Source organism: Eptatretus burgeri, chromosome 9 (genome assembly GCF_056783735.1).
Source record: "Eptatretus burgeri isolate ZD-2024b chromosome 9, Ebu_testis_v1, whole genome shotgun sequence".
NCBI classification, from domain to species: domain Eukaryota; kingdom Metazoa; phylum Chordata; class Myxini; order Myxiniformes; family Myxinidae; genus Eptatretus; species Eptatretus burgeri.
Window position 1 is genome coordinate 92,869,524 of NC_140969.1, and position 13,696 is coordinate 92,883,219.

General features: G+C 40.5%; 1 protein-coding gene and 1 pseudogene across 6 annotated transcripts in view; both read right to left on the bottom strand.

The window, feature by feature from the left end:
* The window catches only part of LOC147020621 (nesprin-1-like), a 464,443-nt gene that overhangs the window by 438,090 nt on the left and 12,657 nt on the right, over positions 1 to 13,696 (bottom strand). For 5 of the 6 annotated variants that reach the window (XM_085896125.1, XM_085896126.1, XM_085896121.1 and 2 more), the window contains one exon: positions 1,335 to 1,399. In XM_085896125.1, coding sequence (XP_085752251.1) covers positions 1,335 to 1,367 — 33 coding nt within the window. In that variant the 5' untranslated portion in view covers positions 1,368 to 1,399. Of the gene's footprint in view, positions 1 to 1,334; positions 1,400 to 12,995; positions 13,015 to 13,696 lie in introns of those variants that run through there. The other variant, XM_085896124.1, reaches the window with a different exon arrangement.
* On the bottom strand, positions 8,117 to 8,257 carry LOC147020622 (signal recognition particle RNA; annotated as a pseudogene).

A 13,696-nucleotide genomic window follows, 5' to 3' on the forward strand; every position in this document is an offset into this window, starting at 1 on the left:
GCCACCTTCCCACCCCCTACCAGACACTGTCCACGAGGCCCGCGGAGTTGAGGCACCACCGCCGCTCCACGTCTCATCATCAGACGGGTAGGCCCGACCCGGTCTCGGCCCCAGGCCCGCCTCATCCTGGAGGGTGGTTCTCTTTTCTTTTGCTTTGGGAATATGTGTTGTCGGCGCCGTCTGTGAAGTAAAATTGTATAAGTGTTGCCGTGTGCCCGATAGTCGGTTAGATCTGCATTTTTGCATTTGCTTTTTGTGTAATATTGCATTGTCTTCTTCTTTTACATGTGCTTTTGGTGGAATTGTATATGTGTGCTTTCCGTTCATCGCGAAATAAATGTGCTTATTGTTGAACTGTTTTCCCGCTTCGCTTCGTCATTTCTTCCATTGAATCTCCATCTTGCTTCACGTAAAGGGTTGGTCGTGGGCTGAAACGCCCGATAATTAATCGAACCGTCGAGGCCGACGAATAACACCGCTCGGTTATCCCGATAGTACGGAACGGGTCGCTTAAAGTGGCCCGTGTCCGAAGTCGACCTGCGGCGAGGTGCGATCGCACGGTCTACCCTCCGTGTGGGTACTTAGGTAGGTCGAATTTGGCGAGCAACCCTATCCCACGCGGGGGCCGATTGGCACGATCGTGGTGAGACCGAAAGGTCCACCCGTGACTGGTTCCCGGCGTTAGTCCGAGAGGGTCACGACTGGATTGTCCGTCCGGTGGGCGACGTGCCGCGATTCGAGTTACGTGGCCGTCCGCACGCCGGCGGGCGCGAATCCGCAACAGTATACACAACTTACCCATACCGTATTCGACGTGTCCCAGCGTTTTAGACACGTTTTTCATAGGTCGGCATATGCTGGCTAAATCGTCAAGGTGTGACTGCGATGTTGACACTTCCAATTTTAAAGCGGTTATGATTTAAATCGGCGAGCGGCAGGTTTTTAACAGAAGACGCCACGAGTTCGTCGGCGATACGTGCTGCGCACTATGACTAAGTTAAACTATCATTGGGCATAGGTTGTGAACGCCGACAACAGGCTAAGCATTCGTTGTTATGTTATCTTTAACACAACGAAACGTTCTGTGCCCGTTACTAATACGTTATGCATACGACCAACACGTTATGAATACGAAAAAAAAAACTGTAAAAAAAACCTCAAAACTTCAGCGTACACCAACGTTTTACGTCCGTTTTTATACGTTGCCATTCCTGGATAAAACCTCAAGGTGTGACTGGGCCTTTAATAGCACATCTATTATTGGAAGCAATCACTTGTGTGTCTTGGAAGCAATCATGAACAGCAAAACACATGGTCTTAAGAGATACACTTGCCTGTTTAAGAACTGATTCTTGTTGGTTATTCATGCTTCCTGCATGTTTCTCTTACAATTATAATCCTGAAGGACATGGGGTGAGGGGAAAGAGGGGATAAAAAGAGAATGTCACCACAGATTACATTCTGATCAAAGATTACCTTAATGTCAGACCTGGTACATGAAAGACATGGACAAATCTTCCATCTATATTAATATTTCAGCACGCCCCTTTTTTTGTTCCACCATCAGATTTTTGTTACTGCATGAAATGAAACAAGCTTTGACATATATAGTAATGATATTATTGTCTTCCTTAAGAGGCCCCTTAAAATTCGTTTTGATGATTATGGTAGTTAAACAGTTCATGTTCATCCGAATTTTTATTATTCCTACTGCACTTCATTAGAACATAGATTGTGGATGGATGTGCAGATCCCAGGAGAACAACTATAGCTGTACAGAACAATTCATATTATCGATGGATAAAAATGATATTTAATTGATATTATAATAAATTGTTTATTTAAAATATCTTCAAATTTTGTGAGTTTTTAGTTTGTTGTCAAATATTAGGTCCTCGGGTCTCCACATAGTGGCGTACAGGCTTAAGTCGTACTTCTGTTTACTACCGTAGAAAATCACAGAACCATCCGATCGACATGCTAACAGTTTCAGAATCAGCTAAATTCTACAACATATGAATATGGAGACGAAACTGATCCGGCCAGCTAAAATCTACAACATATGAATATGTAGACGAAACTGATCCAGCCTTTTGGATCATTTTAAAGTAGGGTGCCCTGTAATTTTAATGCGCTCTATGGATCCTCCGGAACTTACGAATGGTACACGCTGTGTAGTCACTAAACTACGTGGTAATGTCATCGAAGTGGAGCTACTGTGGGAGAGTCGAAGGGGAAAACCTGAATGATAATCAATGGATAAAAATTATATAATATATTGTTTAAAATACATTCATGCTATCTGTCTTTTACCATATGTTGCCAGTGACGCCCGTTGAAGACGGGCACCTTTACTAGTACTCAATAAGCTACCAACCCAATACCGTGGGGCATGGTGATGCAAGATGAATGTCTAAATTCTAACAGGTAACAGTAATAATGTATATTTAAAACTATAAAATAAAATAAAAACGAATGGAGAGAGCTTCGACTTTGTATACAAAGAAACTCCATTAATAGGAAAAGTGAAACATTTTACTGAAGCCAAGATTCTTTGAGAAGAAGATAGTTAAAACTAGAACGGCCACTCGTAGAGCGCATACCTTCGCCGCAGCCACTAGTTTGAACATGGCATGAGAGTGAAATGAGGAACTAAAATTCCACTAAATCTGCTCGGGAATTTCACAAATTTAAAGTCCATGATCCGGATTTTGTGAAAGGATTTTGTTATTAGAACTATTACGATTATGACAATTTTAGGTGATTCATTGTCCCGAGTGCCGAACTCTGTAGCATGTAGGGTCAGATTCGGTCGAATGTCACTGACCACGCAGACACGACCTGGATCAAGTAGATCAGGTTTTCAAATCCGAGCGAGGACAAAAACGTCATTTTAATTGGCGTCTAATTAAACAAGAAAGTAAAACTCCTTTTACTAAACCATGAGCGAAGCTATGTGCATATCAAACTATACCAAGTCTCCTTAATGAAAATTTGTTGTATTTTACATAGTAACTAAGTTTGGTAGGGCCCTTATGGCCCTTGTTGCATCAACAGACACACAGTTTAGAGACAGAGATATATTCTAGTTCCCTTTGTATTAAGTTCTCCACAACGCATCTCAATACAAATATGCATTTCGTGACCCCCATGACCTTTGACCCACAACCGCTACCTAGGGTGACAATAGTACTATACCTTGTGTCATTTCAGAAGATGGGGAATTGAACACTGAACAATTTGGAGTTAATTTGATGTAAATCGGAAACATATTAACCGTTTTCATCATGAAAAAACGATGTTGACCTTTTTGTGACCTTGACCTTTGATCCGATCGCTCCCAAAATCTAATGGATTTGTCCTTTCATGATGCCAAACAAATCCAAGACAATTAAAGCCTCTCTGCGTTTTGTTTTTTTGCATTAAGTTGTCCACAACGCTTTCCGATATAAATGTGAATTTGTGTGACCCCCTTGACCTTTGACCCCAAACCGCTGCCTTGGGTGACAAAAGTACTATACCATGTGTCATATTAGAGGATGGGGAATTTAATTTTGAACATTTTGGAGTTAATTTGCTGTAAATCAAAACAAAACTGACAATTTAATCACGAAAAAACGATTTTGACCTTTTTGTGACCTTGACCTTAACCTTTGATCCGATCGCTCCCAAAATCTATTCGATTTGTCCTCTCGTGATGCCAAACACATCCACAAAATTTCATGACAATCTGCGAAGTGGTTTTTGTGTAATGTTGTCCACAACGCTTCCCAATCAAAAACTCCATTTTGGTGACCCCCTTGACCTTTGACTTCCACAGACTAACTAGGGTTGCAAACACTATACCATACGCTATATCAGTGGATTAGGATTTGACTACTGAACATTTTGGACATAATTTGATGTAAATCGGAACAAAATTGACACTTTAATCGCAAAAAAACGATTTTGACCTTTTTGTGACCTTGACCTTTGATCCGATCGCTCCCAAAATCTAATCGATTTGTCCTCTCATGATGTCAAACAAGTCCACAAAATTTCATGACAATCTGCTAAGTGGTTTTTGCGTATTGTTGTCCACGACGCTGCCCAATGAAAAATGCTTTGTGGTGACCCCCTTGACCTTTGACCTCCAACCGCTAACTCGGGTTACAACAACACCATATAATATGTTATATTTGAGGATAGGGCATTGAATACTGATCATTTTGGCATTAATTTGATGTAAATTGGAATAAAACTGACTGTGTTATCGCGAAAATAAAAATGTTTGAGCTTTTTGTGACCTTGACCTTGACCTTTGATCCGATCGCTCCAAAAATCTACTCGATTTGTCTTTTCATGACAACAAACCTTCCCACACAATTTCAAGCTAATCCGCTGTAAAGTTTTTGTATAAAGTGATCCAAAACATTGTTAATACTATTTTTGGTGACCCCCTTGACCTTTGACCCCCAACCGCTACGTAAGGTAATTACGCCACACTTTCATGTGGCATAGCCTAGAATGTAGAATTGAGTAATGAACATTTCGGTGTTGGTTTTATCTCGTTCGGATAAAAATTGACCGCGTTATGACGAAAAAACGATTCTGACCTTTTCGTGACCGTGACCTTGACCTTTAATCCGATTGCTCCCAAAAGCTTAGCCTGGCATCCTTGAGTAACTGCACATCATCTCTGAAAATTTCATGCAAATCGGTCCAGCAGTTTTTGCGCAATGTTGTCCGCACACATATTTACCAATAAAAAATAAATACACAGGGGTCAATACAATACCTTCGTCAAACGAAGTTTGCGAAGGTAACTAGAAGGGCACTCGGTAGAGCGCATACCTCCGCTACGTAATGCCTGATCCACGAGAACATATCGGGCCCAATACATTTTTGAAATATGTATCTCTTTTTGAGATATCCTGCACACAGACAGACAGACAGACAGACAGAAAGGGGTGAAAACATAACCTCCTTCACCTTGGGTGGTGGAGGTAACAAGAACAGCACTCGGTAGAGCACATACCTCCGCCAGGCTGAACAGTTGATGTTTTGTATGCCACTGATGGTCCGAATCCAGATCTGGCCTCGAACCAAAATGCAATCGGCTTGTTCTTATCACCTAATCAACTCATCCATCAAGTTTTGTCATAATCCGTCCAGAACAGTTCGAAATGTCTGAATCCATCCATAACTTTTTGAGATATTGTGTTATATATCAGTTTAGCCCCATCTCTCAATGGTGAAGAACAACCTAATAATTATCGGATCCAGATCCGGATCTTCACCAAAAATCTAATCAATTCATCCTTTTCAGACACCCAACCTGTCCACCAAGCTTCGTCCGAATCTGTCCATCAATTTTTGATGTATTCTGCTTGCATCTAAACAAGGATGAATGAATCAAATGACCATGACATGACCCCCGTCCACCTTCGGCGGTGGAAGTAATAACCAACAGAAAGGCAGAAAGGAATACAGGTGGTAGTAAAGCCAGGAGAAAATCCACATTGGCTGAGGTTAAGAATGGAAAAAATGTGTGTGGGGCACATTGATTGAAACAACAAATAAACTATTACAGTCAATATTAATGGTTCACGAAAAATATTTTCACGAAAAAAATAAGTGACAACTATACTCGTTATTGTTGTGTGTCGTCTGTCTGTCTGTCTCGAGCATAGCTCCGTGGATTTTGATCCGATCCTGATAAAATTTTGGTGGGAGATTTATATCATGATCTCGTTGTGTTTTGCTGAGAATGGGCGTGGCGTGCCCATTATGGGCGGAGCCACGCCCAAAAAACATGTTTTTAGGGGGTAGCCGATTTCAATTTGCATCTTCTCCTAGGGGGTTTGTCGAATCTGACAGGGGTTTCGGTATTTGGTGAGCCCAATGGCACCTGAATAGCCCCACGGAGCTCGATTTTTCATTTTCGTCTCAAGGTCAAGAACTTAGAAAATTGCGAATTTTGACATAAAAAATTATCTTCTCCGAGGGGTTTGTCGAATCTGGCTGGGGTTTTGGTATTTGGTTAGCCCAATGGCACCTGCATAGCCCCACAGAGCTCGATTTTTCATTTTCGTCCCAAGGTCAAGGTCACAAGGTCACAAACTTAGAAAATTGCGAATTTTGACTTAAAAAAATCATACGACCGCCCAAACTTTGAGAGCTAGGATGACAATATTTTTTATGCATAATCTTGAGGTCATTCCCCACCTAAAGTCTTGAAACCATTTTGTTCTATCTCGAACATCTTGCCCATGGCGCCCACTTCAAGTTTGTTTTTACGCTGCTTTCATCAAAGTATGGATAATCCGAGGAGTGCGAAATGGCATATAGCCTATATGACGTTATATTGTTCCTGGAATGTTCCAGAGGAAGTTTTGCACCAAAGGTCATAATCCTTGACCTTTGACCTTTAAAGTTCACAAAGGTCAAATTTTCAAAGTTGTGGGAATCAAACCGGGTTTTCGACCTTCTTCGATGAACTAACTCCAATAAGCTATAGCACGTATCCTGTTTCCTTATTTTAATGTCCACAACATTGTTTTGTGACCTTTAAAGGTTATGCAAAGGTCAAATTTTGAAAGTTGTTGAACGAAACCGGGTTTTCGACATTTTGCAGCTAATAAATAACCTGTCACTCGTACCACATCATGTTGATCATTTTTATAACTTGGTCAAACATTATCACATTGTCTCATCCTTGACTTCTGAAACAATCTACATTGTCAAATATCGCTCGTGAACCATCGTCGTCTTCAGACTTGTCTGTATCTGCATTTGTTTGGTTGAGTTTCCTGGGAACGAGGGCAGGAATTTTGAATTTGGCCAGGCTGTTGGTGCCCAATGGCCTATGGTTTGCGAAAGATGACCATGGAAGATGTAACGCAACCAGTAACTACTGCTAAAAGACAGGCTTAACGTCCCAGCTGATGCACACTAAACTCGAGGGGGAGCACTCGGTAGAGTGCAAAACCTCCGCCGCCAATACTGCTGGATCACTTAAGTGAACCCGATATCCTATTCATTGTAGGTCAAAACGGATCAGACTCTACTGAACCACGATTGAATAAACGAAACAAGATCGATGCGCATGTAGAAATGCCCCAAAAAAAAAATAAAAAAATCGAAATTTTTTTGAAAAAAAGTTGCAAAATTTTGTTTTTTTTTTCTCTAACAATTTTTTTTTGGGGGGGTTGGAAATAACTTAAAACATGTAGAAATGCAAAAACAAAAATACAAATATTTTTTCAAAATGGCCGCCATAGCGGCCATATTGGACTTTGGACCAAGTCCAAAATCTAATGGCATGATCCTTGGACCATACCTAATCCCCCCCACCAAGTTTAGTCGAAATCCGTCAAGGAGTTTTTCCGTAATACTGTTCACAAACAAACAAACAAACAAACAGAGAGGGGTGAAAACAGTAACCTCCGTCGATTGAGGTTAATGATGTCATTGCCCTGCATGCACAACACCAAGGTGATGGTTTAAAAAGTGGGTCGAGATTCCAACCCAGGCTCGACAGCTCAGAGGCGAGTGCACATAGCTCTGAGATATCCTGCTTGGCTGATTTGTATGGAATAGCTTCATTATACAGTGTGTAGTATTTCACACAAACGAATTATATATACATACATAAATTGATATATATATATATATGTTGTTGTTCATCTTTCGGCTGCTCCCGTTAGGGGTCGCCACAGCGGATTATCCGTTATGATCCGCATACTGATTTGGCATAGGTTTTACGCCGGATGCCCTTCCTGACGCAACCCTGGTCGCCTCTTACGACACAGGGATCAGGATTTGGGTTTCGCCATGATTCCGGGCTGCTCTACACCCCGCCCAGTGCAGAGCCCCCGTCCTCAAGCGATCCTCCAACCCAACCCTCCGAGTCGCCGGATTACAGGCGCACGCCACTACGCCCGGTCGATATATATATATATATATATATAGATATATATATAGAAATATATATATATGTTGTTCGTCTTTCGGCTGCTCCTGTTAAGGGTCGCCACAGCGGATCATCCGTTATGATCCGCATACTGATTTGGCATAGGTTTTACGCCGGATGCCCTTCCTGACGCAACCCTGGTCGCCTCTTACGACACAGGGATAAGGATTGGGTTTCGCCATGATTCCGGGCTGCCCTACACCCTCTCATAGCGAGGTCCAGTGCAGAGCACCCGTCCTCAAGCGATCCTCCAACCCAAGCCTCCGAGTAGCCGGATTACAGGCGCACGCCACTACGCCCGGTTGAGATATATATATATATATATATATATATATATATATATATATACATATATACATATATCTATATATATATATATATATATATATATATATATATATATGTATATATATATGTATATATATATATATATATATATATATATATATATATATATATATATATATATATATATATATATATATATATAGCAATCATACAATAAACAAAATATAATTGACCTCATATGTCCCCGGACATCTTCCCTGTTGAAGACGGTGATGTCTCACCATTGTTACACATGCAGGTTTGTTTTCCAGAAGACTGGCTATCATTTACTGTGTCAATTATCTCCCATGTTTGACTTTCTAAATTCACCTTAGCTTTTTATACCTGCCTCAACATGTGCTTTTCCACAGCAAGGCAGCTATAAGCAGCTTTTATACTTTACATGATCATAGATGTAACTGTCATTTCCACCTGGAGGCAAGAACGACAAGTCAGGGTGTGGTGTGCGCTACTGCAGTCATGCACCCTGCAGAAAACTGGCAAACATTTAACAAAAAATAACCTCAAAAATATGCATCCTCATAACCTGTATTCAAACTTTGGTCATTGTACAAATTGCATACATGTACTGCAAAACAGATTTTGATGCAGTTGATACACTTTGTTATATTTTGGGTGATGAAGGTTGCGGTCAAGTTTCACCGAAATCGGTGTAGTTTCAGAGAAGGGAGCAAGTACCCATTTTTGGAGGGGGTGGGTCAAAACAACCCCCATAGACCCCCAAATGAGCGCAGATTTTGATGCAGTCACAATACACCTTCGTGAGGCATCAGATATGAAGCTTGTGGCCATGTTTCATCAAAATCGTGTGTTTGGTTCAAGCGATAATGATTGAAGTGTTTACGGACTGACTGACTGACTGACTCACTCACTCACCTATGGATACTGCTCGATCGCATAAGCTCACCTTACTAAAGTCTAGGTGAGCTAAGATTGTCGCACTCCTCTTTGTGCATGTGCGATTGGGACGATTTCAGATACAAAGTACAGTCCTGCTAAACTACAGGCTCCGATTCATGTTCCAATTAATGTTCAAAATACAGCATTCCATTTCAATGAAGTTGTTCCTCAATCATAAACTTGTATTTGTAGACAGACAGACAGAGACAGACATCAACCAATTGCTTAACCCCACTCTTTGCTTCGCATGCACAGGGTAATAAACATTGGAATGCAGTTAAAAGTGTGTAGCTGATATGGTATGCACCAACACGTTATTGGTATCAAAAAAAGGCCAATTACTGCACTGTAGTCCCAAGAAGGAAGCCAGACATAACAACACACACACACACACACACACACACACACACACACACACACACACACACACACACACACACACACACACACACACACACACACACACACACACACACACACACACACACACACTTTTATCTGAAGTTATAACCTTAACTAAAAAGCAATTTACTGATTTTCCAATTGCCCAGATCATCAGCTGGGCACCGTTCTTCATCGAGGTTTCGATCCTTTCAGCTCAGAACCTTTCCAAACGGCGGATCCACAACCCCGGTCGCAGGTCCACATCAGTAGGTTACTCAACATCAATGGACCCAAACACCTCAAAGTTGTGTCCACACAGTGGTGGTGGTGGTGTTGGTCATATGGCAGCTATCATTTCTTGAAGTGCGATTGTGTCGCTGATGCAGTGCCCCTCTACCAGTACACAAACTGGAACTGGTACTCATTTCGCCAACCTCGGAAGGATGACAGGCTGAGTCAACCCCCTGGTGTATTAATTCAGTGGCTGACGGGGCTTGAACTCAGGACCCTAGGATCCCAAGCCGCCACCCTAACCACTGAGCCAACACCAGGCTCTGTCCACAGAGTCAGTCAACACAGCAATGCAATATCCTTATCCAAACATATTTCATTATGACTTTTATTTAAAGTATTACTACATTTGAATAACTTTAATCATACACCCCACACCATATATCTTCAAACATTACAATCCCCTTTCCTAAACTTACTCCGAGATGTCCTCCCAAACCTCTCGCTCTGATTCTTTCCCCTTCCATCATTTTTTCAATCTGCACAGCCACACCCCCGGGCTTGCCCCCTTGCATTTTCCCATTAAATTAAAAGCAGAATATATATCTTTCAACAACTAACACCCCCAACACAAACGTCTACCCCTGCAACTTGACTGATACCCAGCCTTGCCAAGCACATGTTCAAAATAAATGGGTTCATAAAACATCAGTGGAATTTGGCTAAAGTGACAAGAATGGTGACAAAACTGATTGCTCGGGCGCTGTTCAGATAGATTTTAATACGTTTGTGTTGAATCGGAGCAGATAATACTTTAACACAGCCATGTGGTAAATAATTGCATGCCACTTTATACATGTAGTCTCAAACACGGTTTGCTCCACTTTGATTGCACTGGCCTGCAAGTTGTTGCAAATGTTACTTCCAAACAAATTAAGAAACAGGAAGTGTATTCCTCAAGTGTTGTGAAAAACTCAAAAAAAAAAAAAACGATCCAGTAATAGCCACAAGTGTTACATCAACTTGACCACATGGTCTTCCGATTGAACCCCCCCCCCCACCCCAACCAAACTATTTTTCGTATTTCAAAAGAACAGCACTCCACTAATGCCAACTACAAACTTCACAACAATCCATTCTTCATTCAGTTGTAAAATCATTCACATCATATATCATGGTCAAAGCTCAGGGAGCAATCATTGTATATCGACCTACCTTATAATCACCCCCAGAAAGACCCATTTGGCAAATGTTATGCCTTTCACCAAGATGCATTGAAAATTATATCCTTGAAAAGACCTTGAAACATCCTTCACCAATGAAACATCCTTCAAACGTCATTCAGAGTCATTGAGGCAGGGACTCCCTGCACATGTCAACCCCTCCAACTTGACCAATTGCAATTTTATATTTATTCCATAAACATTTTGTTTACCGTTAACACTAACAACCCAGCATTAATTTTAGTAACACACACACACACACACACACACACACACATATTCCCCCCCAAAAAACTATTATGAATTCGTTTTATGTTCCCTGAGATTAGATGTTGTTTCATTAATGTTTTCAAGTTGAAAAATGCAATTCTCATCGAGTTAGGAATAATACACTAGCGTAAAGGCCTTGCCGAGCACTAGACGTAATGCTGTAAATGACATCCCAGCGAAAAAGAGTGCGACAACAGACATCGAGACAGACAGACGGAGAAATCCGGCTACTTTGATATATAGAATTTTTTTTTAACATAAAGCAAGGGCTATGCTTGTCATCCTAACTATCTTCATTTTAACAAGACTTTAATGTTTTTTTAAACCTTGTAGCTTGTACATTCAGCTAGAATTCAAAATGTCCTTAAGCATTTGATGATTAATTAAACATGAGGTTTGAAACAAATATTTAGACAAGTCATGACTGTAAACTTGCCAATATTATCAAACAAGTCATGTATGTGTTACGCTCTGCTTTTGAGGAGCAAAGTTTTATTAACTGTAATAAAATAGTTTTCACCAATGAAACATCCTTCATCCAAGAAAGAGCAATCAGAGATTACAGACCCTCGCCAGGACTTGTTTTGTATGGCAAATAAATGGAAGGATGTACTAAATGTAAGGTCGTTGATTGCAAATTAAAGGTCTCAATGGTCGAGTTGTAAATGCGTAAAGTTCAAAGTCCTGAAAAGTTGTAAAGGTAAAATTGTCTGAAGGTCTAAAGGTGGAAAGGTCAAAAGGTCGAAATGGGTCTAAATGGTCTTAAAAGATCGAAGGGGTCTAAAGAGTGTAATGTAAGGTGTAAAAGGTTGTAATTGTCTGAACGGGTCCAAAGGGTCTTAAAATGTCTAAAAGAGTCTATGGGTCAAAGGGGTCTACAGGGTATTAAAAAGTCTGAAAGGCATGAAGGTCTAAAGGGGCCAAAGGTGTCCAAGGGTCTTCAGGGTTCCAAAGGGTCTAGGAGGATCTAAAGGGTGTAATGGGGTCAATAGCATCTTGGGGGGCTTTTGATTCCTCGGGTCTTTTGGTCTTCTGGGTCGTGAATGTTATATAGGGTCTTTAGGGTCTTAAAGGGACTCATGTAATTAATACACACTCACGTTCTGATTAGATAAACAGACAAACAAGAAGAAGTCGTCGTGCAAAATTCATAAAACAAATTTGACATCAAAAATCATTGATGGTTGAATTCAATGACCAAATATGCAACTCTTCAAATCTCAAGTCAATCGGATGAAAACTGAGGATTTTAGAAATACCGCCTTAGTTGGTGACCTTGGGCCTATGCTGACCTTTTGGTCGAAGTTGACCACAAAAATAATTGGTTGGTTGAATTCATTGACATGAAATATGAATCTTCCTAAAATTTCAAGGCAATCGGATGAAAATTGAGGAATTTATAAATCGTACGTCAGTTGTTGACCTTTGGCCTATGTTGACCACAAAAAAATTGGCTCGTTGAATGTATTGACATGAAATATAAATCTTCAAATTTCAAGAATATCGGATGAAAATTGAGGATTTTAGAAATACCACCTTAGTTGTTGACCTTGGGACAATGTTGACCTTTTGGTCTATGTTGACTTCAAAAAATAATTGGCTAGTTGAATTCGGTGACCTGAAATATAAATCCTCTTCAAATGTCAAGTCAATCGGATGAAAATTGAGGATTTTAGAAATCTCACCTAAGTTGTTGACCTTTGGCCTATGTTGACCTTTTGACCTCAAAGACAATAGGCTTCTTCCTTATGACAAACTCCACAATGTGGTGAAGTTTCATGAAGATCGGTTTAAAATTGTGACCTGCAGGCGACAGACAGACAGACAGACAGACAGACAGAATAACAAAATCGACGAACCAATATACTTGAAAAATCTTCGATTTTGCAAGTAACAATCAAACAGGGGGAAAAGACGTCGTCCAGAGCACAATACTTGCAAAATCCACCCCCCCCCCCCTCAAAAGGTTGCCATGAATACATCAACTTGTCCATTTCATTTAGATTAAAATTGACAATCTTAATCAAAGCTCAAGTCAATCGGATGAAAATGATGGTTTTTCAGATGAAATTTGATGATTTTTAGAAGTTTGATCTTGAGTTGACCTTTGATCTTTTGACCTCAAAAATAGTTGCTTTCTCAATTCAGTACCATACTACACAAATGCCGTTTAATTTTCAAATCAATCGGATGAAAAATGACTATTTTAGAAATTTGACCTCAAGATGACCTTTGACCTCAAAATCAAGAGGATTCTCAGTTGAGACTACCTCCACAACTTGGTGAAGTTTCGTGAAGGTCAGTTTGAAATTGTGACCTGCAGGCGATTGACAAACAAACAAGAAGAAAACGTCGTTCAAAGCACGATACTTGCAAAATCCATAAA